The sequence below is a fragment of the Nuphar pumila genome, chromosome 16 (genome assembly GCF_984573655.1).
Source record: "Nuphar pumila chromosome 16, dmNupPumi1.hap1.1, whole genome shotgun sequence".
Lineage (NCBI taxonomy): Eukaryota > Viridiplantae > Streptophyta > Magnoliopsida > Nymphaeales > Nymphaeaceae > Nuphar > Nuphar pumila.
Genome location: NC_143264.1, coordinates 84,068,752 through 84,090,384, shown reverse-complemented (window position 1 = coordinate 84,090,384; position 21,633 = coordinate 84,068,752). Strand labels below are relative to the sequence as shown.

The following is a 21,633-nucleotide window of genomic DNA, read 5'->3' as shown; positions in this document are numbered from 1 at the left end:
AGAAGTGTGCACCTGATCCTTTTTCAATTAGTGTGCGAGTCTCACAACTTCTTTCCCATTTGAGTAATTTGTTTAATCTCAAGCCCAATTTCAGGTCCTTCGTGATGGGTACCTGCAGACCATCAGTCGTGGAGAGAGAGAGAGAGAGAGAGAGCATGTGCTTCAGAAAAAGACGGAAATGCAGGGTCGTGGAAGGAAAAGGTAAAAAATGGTTTACTGTGTATGTTACGGGCGCTTTTAAAATGATAAATTTTAAAAACTGAGAGAAAATCGGAAGGATAAAGATTCTTCTTGTATTAGCAAGACTTTGGTTGCAATTATAATAAATGCAAAAACAAGAATTTTAGCCAAAACAGGATATGCCAGGAATCAAAGACAAGCATGATATTGGTTAACCGCAACTGAATCTGACAAAGATTCTAAATTTGACGGATATCCAAATCTGTTTACATGTAAAAAAAGAGAATCTGATATGAGCATTTCACCGTCCCAATCCAAATTGGAATCCGTTTAGCCAACATCCTATTAATCAAATGTGGTATTGGCCACATCTGTTGGAGGATTTTTTTGTTTGTTTTTTACAGATTTCTTTCATTCTGTTGGACACCTTGTTAAAGAATCACGCATAAATTCATATCGCAAAACGTGGAAAATGAGAAAGGAGCCCCCGCTTTAATTTTTTGGTTTGTTTTATCACATAGTTAGATCCTTGTGGACTAGGATCACTGTTGTTGATTAGTATTTTAGTATACTGGATTTTTCATAGATTGCACGACTTACTCTGCTGTAAATTAGCTTATGAATTAGAATCAAGAAAACAACCGGGATAAGTGATACGTTGACTTAAATATTTCAAATTAGCTCATACTAGTCGGGCTATAAATTAAGCAACTGGATTAGAAATGGTATTCTTGTCGATATATGCCTGCTGATTTAATGAATTTGTGCTGCTAGAGAAATTGCAAATGCTTTGACATAGAGATTATGATCTATATATAAACAAATGCAAATAGTTATGGAGCACTGATAGGAAAAACAGAAACTATATACCTTAACAATTTAAATTAGTATTTTGAATCTGTAGCCAATTATTGTGCAAGTAATCCTGGCCGGCAAGAGGCCTTACAAATTATGATACTGGAGACATCGTTAAGCGGCTTCCAGATAAGCATTTTATTGGTTAGTTGGTTGATTTTGTTCTAATCCATACTGATATGAATATGAACAGTTTCAGTCCCATTCGCCTTCATTCAGTGTTACCCTGTGACCAATTATTGTCAGTCTTACTAGCAACTGTTGACAACTGCTACGTACTCACATAACCAATGCATTTTAGGGTGAGTGCACATGGTGGAGCAGTTGTCCTGTCTGCATTCAGTGCATTTATCATGTGCCTACAGCAGTGTCTAGGAGATGGTTAACCACAGTTAAGCAACTTAAGGGACACAATCAACCAATGGAAAGTTCGGACAATGACTCTTGATTAAGTTCCATATCTCTACCATTGCCATTAACTTATCAAATTAAATTTATATTATGTCATTACCAACACAGTTAACCCTCAAGCATAGACCTCAAAAGCATTTGTTTCTCCTTTGTTCTCTTTTACATAAAACAAGCATACACACACATGATATAATACTGAAACTTCTCAAAAAAAAAAAAAAAAAAAAGAAGCACTAACTAAACTAACACAGAAAATACAGTTCTAAAATGATAACACCAACGCCTCCATCTTGTCATGGCCTTGTAACTGCGAGTCCCAGTTCGTCATCATCCTCGTCCCTATAAATCCATAGATCAATGGTGTCGCCTACAGCAAAACCATTTTCCTCTACAATATGCCTCCACCCTATGCCACCAATACGAAACCTATCATGATTGCCTTGGACCCTATAGAATTGTGCGGGTGTTATGCCATTGTCGTGTTGTACCTCCACTGTAATACCGGGATTTAAGAAATTGTCTAACTCATGTTGTGTCAAAAAGTATTTAAAAATGTCATATGATTTCTTGTGAAGATAAAGTATTCCTAAGTCTGTGGGAGTGAGAATTTTCATATCGAACCATGACCATTCTTCCTGTGGTTGTAAACGCGCATCAGCCATGGGTGGTTGTTGAGGTTGTCCGCGGTCTGAAGTTGGCTACTCATTAAAAATCTGCTTAAAAAAGAAAAAAAAACAAACCCAGAAAGACAGAGAATTTGACAATCCACAAAAATACTTACTTGCAGTGTAGTGGCTGCGGTAGTTTTCAGCTGTGAAGTGTGAAGTAACACAAAATGCGCTCCCAGCTTGAGAGTATCTGTGGAATTATGGCTCATATATATACTAATGGAAGTGCAGGAGGCATGAAAGAAACCTTTCAGGCGGTTCAGGAAAACGCCGGAGGCATGAAAGAAACCTGTCAGGCCGTCCAGGAAAACGCTGGAGGCATGAAAGAAACGACCGGCCTGGTTGGCTCCAACCCATATGTCAAAAGATTCCCCAAAAAATCTGATTCTGGAAAAAACATTCCGTTAAAAAACTGAAAATACCGGAATAGGGAATTATAGCTGAAAGCCTCCTTGAATAGGCAATTATAGCTTGATACCCTTTATTTCATTGCAGTTTGAGACATGATATCTGATTGAAAAAAAATATATTTAATTGATTACTACATATTTGATGCGGAGATTTGTTATGGCTGTTTGTTTTGGTGTGGAACCTGATCAATTTCCCATTTTATAGATCCTCCTATTTAGGCTCCATTTTACATGAGAAACAAGTGGTGTCTTCTGTCTTTTTTTTTGAGGTGATGTAAAGCTATAGGTTTTCAAGATGTGTCAAGATATGTTAAGATATTAGAAACAGGTGAGGGAAAAAAAAAAAGATGAAAGAGATTATCATAGTTGGGTTTTATAAATATGATTTGAGGAGAAAAAAAAAAAGGAGCTTCATCCTTTAATAGGAAGTCTTCATAGATGAGGCACAGGGATCTCCATGAACATCAATATCATGTAAAACAAATACTTTGTGGTTCAAACTTTAAGGATGTGGAATACATTGAGCTGTTTAGTGAAAATCCTTTCACCAACAGTATAACGTGCTTAATGGCCAAGAACTTCTGCATTTATATACATATTTTTAACGGCCAGATGTGTGCAGGGACAAGGCATTCAAGGCCCAGTCCAACTCACCGTTATTGATGAAGCAATAACGACAAGATTCATGGTTGTATGTTGCCATTATTACCTATGTGACAACTCTCACCGTTATTGCTTGATCAAAAGCAGCGAGTTTTTCGCTTGCCGTTAAAGAGTGAATAATGAATTAACATATGTTGGTTAAACTGTTAAGAGTGTTGTTTTCTTTTTAATTCATGTTATGGGTATCTGGGGACTTTAAAGAATACTTTAAAGAATGACAAAAAAAAAAAAGGAAGTGTTAAACACCATCTTACATTTGAATGAAGCATTTCCTTTCTATTTTTATTGTATTTTTTTTTTAATGAAGCATTTAACGTCTTAGCTCTTGTTGAGCGGGAAAAATGGTCGACACATGGCACCATCTTAGAATATCCCTCAATGGTCAGGATTGTCAGATGAGACTTATACTTCATTTGCCAAATGACCTGATCCCCATCCGTTTGCACCCCTACTTCTACACCCTGGTGGATAATAACAAATAAAATTTGTTATTGCTATTCGGGAAATTCGGGCGTTTTAAGACTATTTCAGCGTTCGTTTTCTTCCAAATCTCAGCCAGAGAGAGAGAGAGAGAGAGAGAGAGAGACCCTTCCCTTCCCCTTCCTGATCTTCCTTCAAAAACCAAAGCCTAGAAACGTTTCTATGGCTGACATGGTGTGTGTGAACAAGCCTCCCTTTCGTGTGCTCATCCTCTCCAACTGCTACAATCCTGGAGTTCCCGAAATCTCCCTGTTGCAGTTCGAAGAGGATAACGAGGGAAAGGTGATGGCCCAAGGCAACCTCTCAAAGATTTGTAACGTGAACTCTGCCAAGTTCAGCAGCTTCACCTACGACGTTCGCAACGGCTTGCTGTTCTTGGCCGATAACTATGGCCGCGTTTGCTTCGTCTGCAATCCCTGCACCGGCGAGCACACAACCCTGCAGAATTCGTCTCCTTTGGACTACCCAGAACCCCAACGCTGGTACCACAACGTTTTCAAATATGCTTTCGGTTTCAACCCCAAAACACTCGAATACAAGGTGCTCCGATTGAGGTTGGGATCGTCAGGTAATAATGAAAATCACTCCCACCCACGAGGAATCGCAGGAAGAGGGCTTTTTCCCCAGACGAGGTACGAGTGCGAGGTGATCACTCTGGGCAAGGACTCATCTTGGCGACCGGTGGGCACCCTGCCCCAAGCTGTCTTCGACACGTGCGGCCGAATAGTCAATAACGTTGCGCACTGGTTGCTCGAAGAGCGTCGAGGCAACCCCTTTTACATCGTGACATTCGATTTGGAACGGGAGACCTTGGGAGCCAAACCCCACCCACCCTGCTGCAACGACCACACTCAGCCGGACTTCCCCCACCGCATGTATCTGTATGAGCTGAGGGGTTGCTTGGCTGTCATGGACGCCGAGATTGATGATCATTTCAACTTGTGGGTGATGAGGGATTACGAGACCGATGTTTGGACCAAAGACTACCATGTCGTTTTTCACGGGTTGGATATGTTGGATTCCGCTCCGCCGATTCCGCTTGACGTTTGGAACGGTGAGTTGTTGTTCTGGTTGGACATCGGGGAAGAACATTGCTTGGTGCTTTACGATGTTGAGTCGTGTACGTTCAGGAAGCTCGGTTGCGCGGGCGCGAGGTTGCCCACGCGGATGCTTGCTATTACCTTCGAAGGGAGACTCTTTTCTCTGGACTCTATAGCAGGGAAAAGTGATGATGCATAATGGCGGATGCTTGATGAGAATATTTGGTCTGATCATGACTCTAATTCTGATCTTGATTATACTTTTTTTTTTTTCTTTTCGTATTGATGTTTTTATTTTTACTGTGAAATACTTTCCATGGACTTCCATCTGTTACCAACTGAAATGATAGGACATGTTTGTGGTATTCAAACTTGCGGCAGCCAGCATTCAATTTCTCTTCCACTTTTCCATATATATATATATATATATATATATCACACACCTATGGTGATAATATATTTGTAATTTTTTTTTTAAGCTCAATATAATTCTTTTATTTAACTTTAAAACATACCAAATATTCATTATCATGAGGCATCTGTTAGAGATAAAGTTGATCTAGGGTATGTAGATCCAAATAAAGGTGAAGATAAGGACTCATATGAGAGAGAGAGAGAAGGATTTACAAAAGGAAAGAGAAGACTCAAGGCTTGCCAGCATTTAATTTCTCTTCCACTTTTCGTTTAATATTTAGTTAACGTATATATATCACACACCTTTGGTGATAATATATTTGTAATTTTTTTTTAATGCTCAATATAATTCTTTTTATCTAACTTTAAAACATACCAAATATTCATTATCTTCAAACACTGAAATTACATGAGAATTGTTGAGAAAACAACGTTTTCACTTGTGGTGGTACCTTTTGTTGTTTTTCTTCTGCAACAGAGCTGGGGGAATTAAGGCTCCCTCATTTTACATCAGCTATTCAACCACCTATATACCAGTGGGTTTGGAACTTGCCACGTCCCATCCCATGGTGAGAAGCACTAACTGATCCCAGACGAGGAATGTTCCGGTTGGTTGATAGCATTTGCTGCTTAACAGATAATCATTCAAGACAAAAATGCTAATTAAAAAGGTTAGAAGTGACACTAGTCTTGGGGTGAAGGTGCTGCTGACCCTTTCATCTCAAGTTCGACTTTTACAGATGATTTTAACTGGTGGACTCTGTAAGTGCTTGGATGTTAATGAACCCACCTGGGGTTTACCTCGCAGCGCACAGGCCCATTAAGTGGTCCGGTCCTCGTTAAGGGTTACTCATCATAAAAGAAAAGAAAAGAAAAAAGAGAGCTTTAGTATCGGCAAATTGGTTATTTCAATATATGACTTTAATAGGAGGTTTATTTGCTTAGTTCGTTGAACTACTATTGATTCCACATGCATCCCCGGCACCTTCGGTCTTGATGCACATTCTTTCGGATGTATTAAATATGGTCATGCTGAAGCGGCCAAAGTAGGACGTCAACCGGATCCGTCCTATCTTCACCGCTTGTCCAACTCTTCCCTTGTTAGGCTGGGGGTCGATATCTCATTACCCTGAGCCATGTTTTTCCTGATTAATAAAACTAAGTTTACTTTTCCTCAAAAAAAAAGACTCCACATGCACCAACCAATCAATGTGGCATGGGTTACCTAAGGGCTCACCTCTTCGGCTCGGCAAGCATAAAGTAAAAAATTGCCGGTATTTGATAAGAAAGAATCTGTGGATATATATAAAAACTGGTGCTGGTGCTGGTGCTGGTTTGGAAATTACTCAATTAAAAAAAACCAATTTTTAAGCTTAATGTTCTCAAGTTCAAAATTGAGTTTTGTCTCAACTGAAAATGCTGATAAAAAACTTATGCATCCCAAGTTATGGTACATTGCCAAAAAAAGCCTAATTACAACTTCACAAGCAAGATCGGAAACAACCACCAAGCAAGCACCGACTTGCTATATATGCCATGGGATACCAATGGACAATTTTTTTGAAAGAGACAAATCCATACAAGTCACACCATTAACTGAGAGAGGATGATCAGGTTCAAGTTTTTTTTTTTTTTTGTAGTTAAACGGATAAACTGAGAGCCTGGTAGCAGGCAGACAAAAGAGTGATGCCCACCACAGAAATCGAACCTTGACCACCCGTCTGATAACCAAGGTCCAACCCCATTATATTACATAAACTCCCTTTGGGGCAAGTTTCGATGGACCTTGGATAGAAAAGCGTTCAAAGGAATTGGATGTCATTCATTGCCAAGATGGAATGACACCCAGAAACCCACCAAACGGTAGGTCTCCACCGAGCTAGATGGATCCACAAGCCTTTCCAATGCTTTTAGCATTACCCCTATCTGTTCAATATAAACGGGTAGGTTCTCTCTCTCTCTCTCTCAAGTCTAAATTTTGTGCCTTCACCTGCTTTGATACCATCACCAGTTTTGTATATGGCGAGCAAATGGCGTATTAATTGTTTTTCGTATATTGACAGTTACCGCAAAAGAACCTACATAGTCGTCCAACATTGCAATGATAACAACATCCGGAAAAGATGGCTCATTTGGTGGAAGGTAGATAGAGTCAATTCATATTGTAACTGCCACCAAGAGTCATGCGTCTGGCACACCTGATAGTGTGCTTACCCCTTATGAGGTGGCTAAAAATTACGGGTACTTGATACGGCAACATCTCCCTAGTAGAAAAGTGTTGGCGTATTCCCAAAAAACATAGCTGAAATGTATATGAGTACTTGTAGATGCCATTGAAATGATCCCCAACGGTGAGCAGGACCCTGAACTCAAAAATATCAGAATGTGGACACTATACGAGAGAGTTAGGAGGCTGATTGCACCCATCACACGTACAGTCCCCCTCTTCCTTTTATAAGGGGACCAGTGGGCTTCCACATTCACGTAACCTCCACCTACTTAAAGCTATCAACTCCTCACTATTAACCACTAGCCCACAACTTGTAGTGTCAAACCGAGTCACATATGGGTTGGATCCAAGCCCAAAATATCCAACATTCTTTCACTTGACCCACTGATACTAAAAGTGTTATAAATAAAGGTTTATACAGTAATCTCGATTTTAATGGGTTCACATGCTATCCTGTATCACAAAAATGAATCATATGAGTTATGGAGATGAATACCTCTTTATGAAATACCCTATTTTTATATACTACAATACAATTCATTATCAATGCTTTAGCATGTTGAGATTACATTCATGAATAGGTTGATCTCTAACTCATTCAAATGGTCATTTCATATTGTTATTCTGCTATTCTCTCTAACCATATGACAGGTTTTTCTTATGTAAAATCAATAATACACAATGCCATAGAAAATTCATTTATTTTCACAAATGTGAGCACATATAATGTATTGTTATACATCAGAAGGACTAAAAAAAACTCATCCCCTTTACATGTTGAGAATACAATCTTGGTGCTAGCCCTTTAGTAAAGAAGATCCATAGTCATTTCTTTCGTACCAATTGTATCAATACATAACAGATGATTCTCAGTCATTTCTTTAACAACAAAGTATTTTAACTTCTTGTGTTGACACGAGGTTGAACTCTTGTTATTATTTGAAAAGGACACGACTACTTCATTAACACAAAAGATCTTTAGTAGTCTCTCAATAGAGTCCATAATATCAAGATCTATAACGAAGCTACAAATCTATATGGCTTGAGATAAAATCTCGTATAAATCAATATTTTTTATCCCAATGGATTTCAAAAATTCTTTCACTGTCCTGCAGTGAGATATGACACCTCAAATATTCTTAGTCGCTCGCGATTGCAAAAGCAACATGCTAAGATATTCGAACACTCCCACTTCTCATAGACATCATTTTAAGCGCTCCCACTTATCATAGATAGCCTTCAAAATGGTTGTTCTATTCTCCGTATGAGTGAAAGATAAATCGCTTAATACGAGATTCACATTAAAAAGGTAAATATGAGACCTCTTATTATTCACCTTTTCTCAGACAAGCATAGTTGAGCCATTATCGTTGGTAAAACTAGCAGATCATGTAAGCAGAGGCAATTCAGCAATGTACCCCATCATAATAAATCCTTCCTCATATAGGGACCCACAGGACATTAGGGCGTGTTTGATCACATGTCGTGCTGGACGTTGTGATGATCAAACGCTTAGAATAGGATGAGGGATCACTCTAACGAAAAAGTCAAGGGAGAAGGAATATTTCCTTGACCCTCTCTCTCTCTCTCTCTCTCGTATTCTCTTTGATTAGGGTTTTGATTAGGTCTCTCAATAAGAAATTTCTTTGAATAGGGGTTTTTATTTGATTAGAGCTTTCTCTTTGATTTTCTAGTTAATTTAATTAAAATTTTACTTTGATTTGATTTGAGTTTTTTCTTTGGTTAGGGCTTTGAATCAAATTTCTTAATTAGAGTTTTTTATAGTAAATTTGATTAGGGATTTACTTTGATTTGATTATGGTTTTTTTATTTGATTTTCTTTTATTAAGGCTTGGAATCAAAATTTTAAATTAGAGGTTTTTATATATAATTTGATTAGGAATTTTTTTATTTGATTAGAGTTTTTTTTTCTTTGGTTTGGTCTTTAAATCAAAAAAATTTAATGAAAATTTTTTATTGTTAATTTGATTTGAATTTTCTTTTTTGGGTTTTCATTGATTAGGGTTTTGAATTAAATTTCTTAAATTTGGAGTTTTTATAATTAATTTGATTAGGGCTTTTCTTTTATTTAATGATGGTTTTTTTATTTGATTAGTGTATGAATTAGGGTCTTTTATATTTAATTTTATGGTTTATTTTTCTTGTAGTTTAGGATTTTTTAGTTTATTTATGATTTATTTTCTTGTATTTTAGGATTTTAAGACTTATTTCTAGTTTATATATGTTTTTTTGTATTTGTATATAAAAAATATTAATTCTTATTTTTCTCAAATTACACAAATTTTAAACATTTTTTTATACTTGAATTCAGTTTGAGATCCATATTTGGGTCTAAAATCCATAAACTTTTTTTTTTATAAACTTTAGAGACTAGATCGTATATGACACCCTCGCATGGATTGCACGACTGAAAGGTCAATGACTACCCAGGTGTTATTAAAACCGTTAATCATCCACCTCATATACTTCCTTCTATTGATTTATGTATTGCATCAAATGCTTTGAAAAGTCAATCATTATAATGTCCTTCTTAATTAAAGATGGTATATAAATGTGGGTTCAACATGCTAGCGATATTTAATCTAAAGGGCTTTTAAGCTTGAAAGGGAAAAAGTGTTGGCAAAGAGGGCCGAAAGTTGCCTTCAAAATCAGCCAAACATTTCCATGATGCATCAGGCCTGCCTCACCAATATTTTTAGCTGACAAGGGTGCCGCTCATCTGGTAAGGGCAACTTGTTAAAAAGTTGATGGAAAGGCATGAGTTCGAAGCCCATAAAGGAGCGTCCCTTTAAATAAACTCAAAGTTGGGTGTATTTCCCATTGAGCAGGGGGGCACCTCAAGGGTTTTATCAACTGAAGCCTGACGAGTTTTCCATTGGCCTAGCAAAAGGAAATAAAAAAAGTTGAACATTCAGGTTTAAGTTTTTCTTTTTTTAATTATGTGCTATATCTTACATTGGGATCTAAATGGGTCGGGTTTTGGATCTCAAAATACATTGGGGAGTCAGGTTGGTTCGGGTCCAGAACAGTCAAAATTTGAAAAAAATGTCTTCCTAAACCAGACCTATTTGCAACCCTTTGGATTATCCTTTATTTTTCCTTTGATATTCATTACTGTATTGACCACATTATCGAACATATTTTTCTTCATATGTTTCGCATCCAAATTATGTCGTATTAATAAGGACAATTAATATGGTAGTTTCTAAAATATAGATTTCTTTATCCAATTCTGATCCTTCCCAAATCTAAGGAAGGGCATCGCACTACGGACATCTGTCAGTCCATAGAGAAAGAATCACAATCATCTTAAGATCTTTAACCCAGACAACCATGTAGGTGTATATTCTATTTCAGTTTTGCTTGCTTAAAATGTGTTCCTTTGTCGTTAGAACGGATGGTTGCTTGATAGAAATCGACAGTGGCAATCAAACCAACACGGCTTCCTTCCATGCGTCAATCTAAAAGATTTTGCTTTCTCTATGCAGTATGGATATGCCAACCTCTTATGTGTGCTTCAACCAGATAACATACCATACGCAAGAAAGTCACTAATTATCAATAAAATAGTAGCCTTCATAATGAAGTTTTATTTTTTGTGAGCATCATACGTGAGAACATCATCATCCCATAGTATTTTCAGTTTATCAATCAATGACCTTAAATATACATCAAGATTTTAGCCCGAATACGTCAGACTAGGGATCAATAGTGACAAAAAAAGATTTTGATGCTTCATACATAAGCTTGGAGGAAGGTTGTATGAGGTGACAAATATCGGTCAACACGAGTATGGGGTTGATCTATCCTCAAATAGATTAAATACATCTATACATAAACCGAACCTAACATTTCTCACTTTCGTTGCGAAGGTCTGATGAGTACGATCAAAGTGCTTTCAAGCTTCCACGTTAACATGATGTGTGATCTTGTCTTCATCGTGTCGAACTTTATTTGCATGCCATCTCATGTGTTTAGCTGTTCTCGAAGACATATACAATCGTTAGAATCTAAGGGTAAGAGGAAAATAGCAGAGTAACTTGTATGACACTTCTTTTGACCTCGTGCTAGCATTGCCTCTTGTCTTTAGCTTGCATTGAGGATGCCCACATGACAGACATATCTGCTACTTTCTTGGTCTTTAAAATATAACATGCAGTGATTTGGATAAGCATCTATCTTTTGATACTCCATACCTAAAGTGTTGATCATAACCTTCGCACGGTAGAAATTTTATGGTAATTTCTCATCTTCGGGCAACATACTCTTCACAATAGAGCACAGACGGTCAAAACATGATTGACTCAAATTATACTCTGACTTCAAATTTAGTAGTTGAAGAACTACAGATAAGATAGTGTGACTCTCACAACCATTCTAAAGTGGTTCCTCATCATCTCTAAGTAAGTCATAAAATCTACTACCTGCATCGTTTGTTGTTGCTTCCTCTATCCAGTTGGTACATCACTAGGACCCATAGCAGAATCCAGTTTTGGTCCTGCAGCATCAAATATCAAATCCATATATGGATTATCATGCACCATATTCACCCATGCATCAAAATTATTCCTAAATTTTTCATCATGAAGAATCCAATTTTGATAACCACTCACAAAACCATTCTTGTATAGGTGATGTCTAATGTCATGAGGTTCTACAAATCTATTGTTCTTATACATCGTGCAGGGGCACCTGATCTGACCTGTGAAATCCACTGTACTGACACTTGCCTTTGTAAATTCAATAAAACTGTCAACACCATCCATATATTCAAGCAATACCTCATTATCAATTATCCTACTGTACATTCATTCACGGTTTATAGTAATTTTGTCCTATGATATTACGGATATTATCCTAACAAGTTAAAAGAGAATCATAAGAATGCTACGTGGTTTATAAATCTGTTAGGAATTCTTGTTTGGTGATTATTGGTGAGCAATTTTTTTTATTTTTTTTAATGCACAAATTTTCTTTTCCTCTACCACATACATGTTTAACTTAAAATGCAATTCCATGAACTTTTATGAATGCATTGATAATTCAATATTTTTGTGTGTAACACCATCACATCATATTTACACACATCACAAAGATATTTAGAAAGATGAAATCACATTCACAAATATGATACATTCAATTTAAGCATATTTTCATGATACAATTTCACATGGAATGCATAATCAAATCCAAAATAACTTCATGCAAGCATGGATAGTCATGTCAAACATTGCAATACATTCAATCATTTATATCACAACTGTAAAACCCATAAATTTTAAGAAATTATCAATGAAATAAAAAAATATGCATTTGTATGAAATAATATAACTTTTGTAATATGCAATGTGATTTCAATGCTTATGGGTTAATAAAATGAACCCAATGACGAATACTAGAAATGGGATTTAGATCCGAACTTTAGCGAGATCCGATAATCCAACCCGGTTCATGGGGCCAAATGGGAAAATCCAATGGTTTCGGAATGATAGCGTGAGATTCGAAGCACATTTAAGTTGAGAGGGTGTAAGTTTAGAATAAACAGGAGAAAAATCCACGTAGTAACATGAGAGATCCACCAACGGGGGGAAAACGTCTTAATAGGACATAAAGGGAATTTCTTTGTAAAGTTAAACAACAAGCAATGATATGGTGTAGTGGTAGGACACATGGTTGTGTGGAGCCACAACCCAAGTTCAAAACCTACGGTGCGCTCATGTAGAAAGGTAAAGTGTTGCCTTTTTGCATAAAACTCGGAACTGAACAAAAAGGGTTAAATACAATTTAGTCCACATCCTTTGCAACGAAAAGCAATATAACACAAGTGGTGGGGGTCCGTTGTCCCTTCGGTGGAGGACCATGGTTTGAAACCCCCAGTGCACAGATTTTTCTTTTTTACACATAAAGGTGATTTTTACCATAGTGAAAGGGGTAAAAATGTGGGCTAGAAAGAAAAAAAAAACTCTCTACCTCATAACCCACTTCCCACCAAAAACGCGTGGGAGTTGGTTTTTAGTTCCCTATTTTCCAAGAAACAAGGAAAATCCCACCAAATGGAGGAGGGTACCACTAAAAGAGAGAAATTGGAAGTTTGAGATAATTTTGCTAAAGAGAAGATGAGGGCGATTTTGGAAAATTCTAAACACCCACTTAAAATGTGGGCTAGAGGTTAGGGTTTTGAAAATGAAAACTCCCCTAAGTGGGGAAGGAAATTAAATTAAGAGGAAAGGGGGAAACGACTGGACTTCCCTACTCTCTCTCTCTCTCTCTTAACATTTTTGGCCCATCCCTCCTTCTCTCCCATCGTGGTGGTCGACCCTCCTTGCTGGACGTGTGGACCTCCATCGCCGAAGTGGTGTGCTACTCCAACGTGAAAGAAAGAGGGCCACCATTGTCATCGACAAGAAGCTCCATAGAGGTAAGGAGTATTATGTTGTATGTAGTGGTCGATGGCCTGTAGCGCAACTATGCTGCAGACGACGTCAGTATGATATTACTAAACCTACCTCACAGTGCCATTGCTGAAATTGTTGTTAAAAAAAAGGGGGGCTTAGCCTGTCGTGTATTTGGGTGTGAGGTTTGTGGACCGAAGCATGTCTATTTCTCTTTGTCTAAACTTATATTTCTGAATGAAAAATCACTGTTAGATGTAGCATTTAAAATTTGTTCTATCGCTCACCTTTCTTTACTCTGTTAATAAAGTTAGATAACTATTGACCATATTAAGTTATTTTGTTGAACATGCGACTGAATGCGTTAGTATCTATCGATTGTTTTCTTTATTAGTTTCTTCTGTTAACATTATGAGCATATTGGGATTCAATTGCTTAACAAGGAATTTTTTTATATGCAATATCATTGATTGGTAGATAATACGTGCAGTCCAATTGGTTCCATGTGTGTATGCATCACAGGTAGTTGGGAAAGATGCTTAAGAAAAAAAAACATACGTTCTATCATTTACAACTTTTATTTCCTATGATAGACTTTATAAAATAGCCATTGTTGATGTTGTGAATTTTCGAGAAGTATTTATTTCAGTAGTATTGTCATTTAACATAAACGAAGTTGTGGGTGGGTGTATTGATATTTAGATCAGGTGTGTAAACCACATCTTTTATTTTCTTGCAAATGAATGCAAGCTGCTGACACAATGATTTGCTTTTATAAAGTTTTAATTCATGTAAAATCAATGTATATATAGCATGTAAAACAATAAGGGTCACGTTAGACCAAATTTCGACCTCGACTCCACCACATATTTGTCGACCCAATTTCGACCCAAATCTAGGCACAACCAACCACATTTACTTTGAATCCAACAACAATATCGGTTCAATCAAACAAATGATTGGGTTGGAGCTCCATCCTGCTTGCATCTATAAGAGCATAATAAAATGCCACACGGCAGGCTCATTAAGTGACGTGGTTCTCGATTATAACTAGGGGTGTCAACGGATCAGGTTTGGTTTGGACTCAGGTGAAACCAGACTTGGACTCAATTTTTATGTATGATATCGGGTCTGGACTCAGGTTTAATCAGGTCCACTATAAGAAAAAACATACCTCGACCCCAATAAAAACTACATGAACCAGACCCGGACAAACCATATTTTTTATAAATTTTATATTAAAAATTTGTGAGTCTTAATCGAAACTCGGGTAGGGTCCGGGTCTGGTATAAAATTTTATAAACTATACCCGGGTTCATGTATTAATCAGATCTTTGGGTCTGGACTTGAGTTCGCTTATTTATCACCATACCTGGACCCTATAGTGTTTGGTTCGGGTTGGGTCTAGATATACACGACCGTGCATTTAGCAACAACTTGAGCATTGCTTAACAGGCTAAAAATTTAGATCGAACTGAACAACATTGGTGTCAGCAACATTGGGTAGAAATCGACGATGACACTCAAACCAGCAAGGCTTCCTTCCATGCGTCAATCTAAAAGTTTTTGTATCCTCCATGCAGTACGGATATGCCAACCTCCCATGTGTGCTCCAACCAGATAACATACCATATGCAGGGAAGTCACTGATTGTCCATAGAACAACGACCTTCGTATTAAAATTTTGTTTTTTGTGGGCATCATACGTGGTAACACCGTCATCCCAGAGTACTTTTAGTTCATCAATCAATGACCTTAAATATACATCAAGATTTTGGCCAGGTGAGGTCGGACCAGGGATCAATAGAGACAATAAAAGATTTGGACGCTTCTTACATAAGCTTGATGGAAGGTTATATGGAGTTACAAATACTGGCCAACATGAGTATAGAGTTGATCTACCCCCAAATGGATTAAATCCATTTGTACATAGACCGAGTCTAACATTTCTTACTTCCATTGCGAAGTTCTGATGAGTACGATCAAAGTGCTTCCAAGCTTCCGCGTCAACAGGATGCGTGATCTTGTCTTCATCATATCAAACTTTATTTGCATGTCATCTCATGTGTTTAGCTGTCTTTGAAGCCATATACAATCATTGAAATCTAGGAGTGATAGGAAAGTAGCAGAGTGACTTGTATGAAACTTTTTTTGATCTCGTGCTACCATTGCCTCTTGTCTTTGGCTTGAACCAAGGATGCCCACATGACGGGCATGATATGTTGTTTTCCTGATCCTTGAAATACATGCAGTGATTTGGACAAGCATCTATCTTTTTATACCTCATACCTAGAGCGTTGATCATAACCTTCGCACGATAGAAATTTTGTGGCAATTTCTCATCTATGGGTGACATACTCTTCACAATCATGCACAAACGGTCAAAACATGATTAACTCAAATTATACTCTGACTTCAACTTCATTAATTGAAGAACTGCAGACAAGATAGTGTGACTCTCGCAACCGTTCCAAAGTGGCTCATCAGCATCTCTAAGTAAATCATAAAATCTACTTGCTGCATCGTTTGGTGATTCTTCATCTACTATAGTTGTTACATCACCAGGACCCATAGCAGAACCCATTTTTGTTCCTGCAACATCAAATATCAAATCCATATATGGATTATCGTGCACCACATTCACCTGTGCATCAAAATTGTTTCTAAATTCTTCACCATGAAACATTCAATTATGATAATCACTCACAAAACCCCTTCTTGTATAGGTGATGTCTAACAACATGAGGTTCTACAAATCGATTGTTCTTACAAATCTTGCAGGGACACCTAATCCAACCTATGGGATCCACTGTAATGACACTTGTCATTGCAAATTCAATAAAACTTTCAACAATATCCATATATTCATGCGATAACTCATTGTCAACTATCCAACGGTACATCCAATCACGGTTTGCAATCATTTTGTCGTATGATGTTACGAATAGTATCTTAACCAGTTAAAAGAGAATCATCAAAATGTTATGATGAAGAAAATATCAAATTTATCATGCAATATATAATGTTATACAATCACAAGAATTATGATGCATGCATTGATAACTTAATATTTTCATGTGCAAACTATTTATAACATGATACATTCATTTGAAGCAAGCTTTCATTATACAATTTTACATGTAAGTCATAATCAAATTGAAAGTAACTACATACAAGCATGAATACAATCACATTCAACATTGCGATACATCAAAAATATTCATATCAAAAAAATGCCAAACATGTACCTGCAGCAAATACACTCCAATATCCCGCTAACTACTACCATGCCTAGCATGAAATTCGTACTCCAAAAATAAGAACACTTCTATTTTCATACATTTAAATCATGCTCAACATGATCTCCAAACTCCAACAAAACAATCCTAGATATCAACAACTAAGTGAGTGTGTGAACAGTAAAGTGTTGCATCCAATAAATTAAACAACATGTGATACGCTTGCATCACTTACTCACCACCGGTATTTACCTGATTTGCATTAATTTTGTAACTTACCACGGGTGGCGGGGCACAAGCGAGATCCGTTGAGAAATCTGTAAGAGACAATGTGTTAAAATAAAGTCACCCTCTGCTGAAAGGAAAGAATTTAGAATAAATATCGAAGTCGGACAGGATTCTGGAAGAGGCGGAACACCTCCGAGGCATCGACCACCTCTCCGTTCGGCCCAACAGGTTTTCGAGTTCGGCCAGCCAGTCAGTAGGTCGGCGATGTACGACAGCGGCACGAGGTCTCCGGAGGCAGTGATCGTACCCTGGAGCGGCAGACACAGAGTGATGCCATGGTTCAGGAACCCAACGATCATCGAGCGCCCCCGGCCCATCGCCCCTCCTGCTGAAAAAAAAAACGAGGCAGGAGGGGACACCCCCTGCCAAAAAAGAAATAAAAGGAGGGGCTCGCCCTCTGCATGAAATAAAAAGAGGCAGGGGGCGACCCCCTGCCAGAATAAAAAAATGAGGCAAGGGGGGCGACCCCTGTTGAAAAAAAAAGAGGCAGGGGGTCGCCCTTCGCACCCCCCTGCCGAAAAAAAGAGAGGCAGAGCCCCCCCCCCCTCTGGCGAAAAAAAAAGAGGCAGAGGGGTCCCCCCCTCTGTCAAAAAAAAAGAGGTAGGTGGCGACCCCCCCTGCCGAAAATAAAAAACGAGGCAAGGGGCGACCCCCTGCCAGAAAAAAAAATAAGGCAAGGGGGGTGACCCCCTGCCAGAAAAAAAAAAGAGGCAGGGGGTCGCCTCCCCCCGTGCCAGAAAAACAAGAGGCAGGGGGGCCCTTGCCGAAAAGGCAGGGGGGCGACCCCCTGTCGAAAAAAAATAACGAGGCAGAGGGGCGACTCCCTGCCGAAAAAAAAAAGAAAATATTTACCTGGGAGACGTCGGGCGACGAGCGGGGAGCGACGGTCGGTTGGCGGGGAGCAGCGGGCGGCGGGCTGGGGACTGCGTCGGGCGAGAGAGGGCGGTGGGTGGGAGAGGCGAAACAGGAAAGAGAAAGAAGGGTTCTGATTAGAAATTTAGCGATGGATTTGGTGACGGCCTACTTCCGTCGTAATGTCGTCGCAAATTTACATGACTAGTTAGCGACGAAATATTTTCGTCGCTAACGTTGTCGCTAAGTAGCGACGGAAACATTTTCGTCGTCAAATCCATTGCTAAATGTTGCAGATATTACGATCAAAACTTGACGTCGCTAATTAGCGACGGAGTTGGCAACAAAAGTTTTTCCATTGCTATTTTCGTAAATATTACAAATTTTAACGACTGATTTGTTTCTCTCGTTAATCTGTCACAAACTTCCATCGCTAATGCCCATTTTTCTTGTAGTGATCCTGCACATAACAAATGGTTGGTGAAAAAGAGACACTACATCCAAAATCAGTGATTGAAGAGACCGAAAAAAGATTTAAATTGAATTTTGAAATGATTTTTATTTTTTGAACATAAAATTCTTTATTTTGACCATAAACTTTTTCAAGGTTTCCCATTCCTTCAACATCTAATGATGTTCCATCGGCGTGGAGACAATATTTAAAAGTATTTAGACTTGGTTTTGACGAAAGAGATGCATTCAGAGTCATGTGAAAAGAGGCACTCGAATCAAGAATCCAAAAGGACTTATATGGAATTGATGAGATCACAACACTAGAGGTGGAAGATGTAGAAGAATTGATTCTCATGAATTGTTGGAGAGTTTCGGTAAGTTATGCAGTGAAATCTTTTATATCTCCATCTCTCTTTGATTCTTCACTCGAATTGCTTAAAAACTCTCCAACGGAGACTACCTTTCTTTTGAGTTTTAGACAATCCGATCGAAGATGACTCAGTTCATTACAATGGTGACAAACAATTTTTCTTCCACCACCGTTATTATTTTTTCAAAAATGAGGTGGTTTATATGTCTTCGCATTGTTTCCCGGTCTTGATATCGCATGGACCTCATCAATATCTATTTTTTAAAGCCGAACGAGTTTCTTCTTGGCATAAATCGGCTAAAATTTCACTAAGAGGGGTAGAAGCCTTATGAAGAAGGAACTCTCTTAATTGTTCAAATTCTAGACGAAGCCCATAAATGAATTGAAAAAACCTCCTTCTTTTCATTTGCTCTTGCCTCATAACAATAGTACTTCCTTCACATTGTGGTTTAAGAAGTGCAATTTCATCCCATAATACTGATATAGTACTATAGTACTCTCTAATGCTCATGTCCCCTTAATTTTTCTTATTTTTTCTTGCAAAACGAAATGCATAGCAAGTTTTTTTTAGTGTATACCTTTCATAAAAAATCAAGCTTCATTTGCTTTTTTGAATTTTGTAAGATTGGCGCATATTTTGAGCTCCACGTTGTTCATGAATCATGGCAATATCTTGGCATGCTCGCTTTCCCTATCTTTCATTTGAGATTGATATTCCTGACACTACAAGAAAATTGTTAATTAGCGACGGAAATTTGCGACGGATTTTTTCTGTCGCTAATTAGAGACAGATTAGCTAGAGATAGAATCTGTCGCTAATTCGCGACGAATTAGCGAGAAACCAACTTTTATCGCTAATCTGTCGCTACTTAGCGACGGATTAGCGACTGCAGTTTTTTGTCGCTACTTTTTATTACAAGAACACCATTTTAGCGATGGATTTAGAGAGGGAATTTTGTCGTCGCTAATCCGTCGCTAATTAGCGACGGCGTAGCAACAAAATATATTTCGTCGTTTTTTTTGTATTTTGGTATTTTAATTTAGCGACGGCTTAGCGACGGAATGTTTCCGCCGCTAAGTCGTCGCTAAATGTCGCGTAAATCCCTAATCCCATCCCTCTTTCTCTTTTTCCTATTTCGCTGTATTGCTCCTGCCCGCCGCCCTCTCCCTCCCGCCGCCCGTCAGCTCTCGCCACCGTCCGGCCGCCGGCGCTCGCCAGCCGCCGCTCCCCGTCAACCTCCCGCCACCGGCCGGCGACACGCAGGTAATCACTTGCATCTTCTTCTTCTTCTTCTTCTTCTTCTTCTTCTTCTTCTTCTTCTTCTTCTTCTTCTTCTTCTTCACGCTGTACGCCCCGGCGATGGGCGATGAGGTTGAGCCTGGGCTATCGGCGGTGAACCTCGCCTGAGCTTGCCTTGCCTCAAGCTCATGGCCTGAGGTGAGGCTTCGCCTAAGCCGGGCTTGCCTCAGGCTCATAGCCTGAGGTGAGTCCTCGCTTGAGCCAGCCTCATGCTCGAGCCATAAGGTGTGCTCGTTGAGGCCAGGGTCGAGCCCTCGCCTGGGCCAGGTTCACGTCTGAGCCTCCCCTGAGGTGAGCTCACCTCAGCCTAGCCTCCATTCCTCACTTCAGTCAGGCTTGAGGTCTTGCTCATCCACGCAACCTCGCCAGCCTGTTCGCTGTCCCTTGTGTGCACATTTTCAAGATCCACAATCCTTCCATCGCCCTCACGTTGGTCCCTCAAACCTTCAAGTTGTGGGTCTTTTGCTTGGTTTGTTATTGGAATCATCAAAATCACATTTCTTCCTTAAGATTCCACATGCTTGTGTTAATTTTTTTTTCTTTTTTCCACTTTGGTGATGATCATGAATGTGTGCATCAAGCATGAAAGAATCAGATTTCTTTTTTTTCCTACTTTGGGCGAAAAGTTTTGTAACATTGGTGCAATTTTGAATTATACTGAAAACATGGGAGCAATTTGAAAAATTAGCCTTTAGTTTTTTTATCGAGTTCTCACTACAATTTGATGTTCAAGCTTCAAAAACAAGGTTCGGAGTGCACTTATAATTTTTCTCCCTTTTTTTTAGGGGAAGACGCTAGTTTAAAAAAATATATCATCAATGCTTCTTTTTCACTTTATTTCATCGCATTTCATCATTAGATATATCATCAACAGTTTAGTTGTTTTTTGCATTGCATAAGTATTTGTGTTTCCCTAATTAGCTTCAATATTCATTTTAACACAGTGTTTTTTGCAGATTTCTCAACGGAACTCGCTTGTGCTCTGCCACCCGTGGTAAGTAAGTGACAAAAACAATGCAAATCGGGTAAATACCCGTGGTGAGTAAGTGATGCAAGCGCATCACATGTTATTTAATTTATTGAATGTAACACTTTATTGTTCACACACTCACTTAGTTGTTGATATCTAGGACTGCTTTGTTGAAGTTCGGATATCATACTAAGCATGATTTTAATGTATGAGAATAGAAATGTTCTTATTTTTGGAGTACGGAGTCCATGCTATGCATGGTAGTAGTTAGTGGGATATTGAAGTGTGTTTGCTGCAGGTACATGTTTGACATTTGTTTGATATGAATTATTTCGATGTATTGTAATGTTTGATGTGATTGTATCCATGCTTACATGTAGTTACTTTCAATTTGATT

General features: G+C 38.5%; 1 protein-coding gene across 1 annotated transcript; it reads left to right on the top strand.

Annotated features, from left to right (window-relative positions):
* The first annotated feature begins 3,829 nt into the window (after positions 1-3,829).
* Positions 3,830-4,906, top strand: LOC149813911 (F-box/kelch-repeat protein At3g06240-like). Its single transcript, XM_089991225.1, has one exon. The coding sequence runs from the start codon at positions 3,830-3,832 to the stop codon at positions 4,904-4,906; it is 1,077 nt and encodes a 358-aa protein (XP_089847351.1).
* Positions 4,907-21,633: the final 16,727 nt, after the last annotated feature.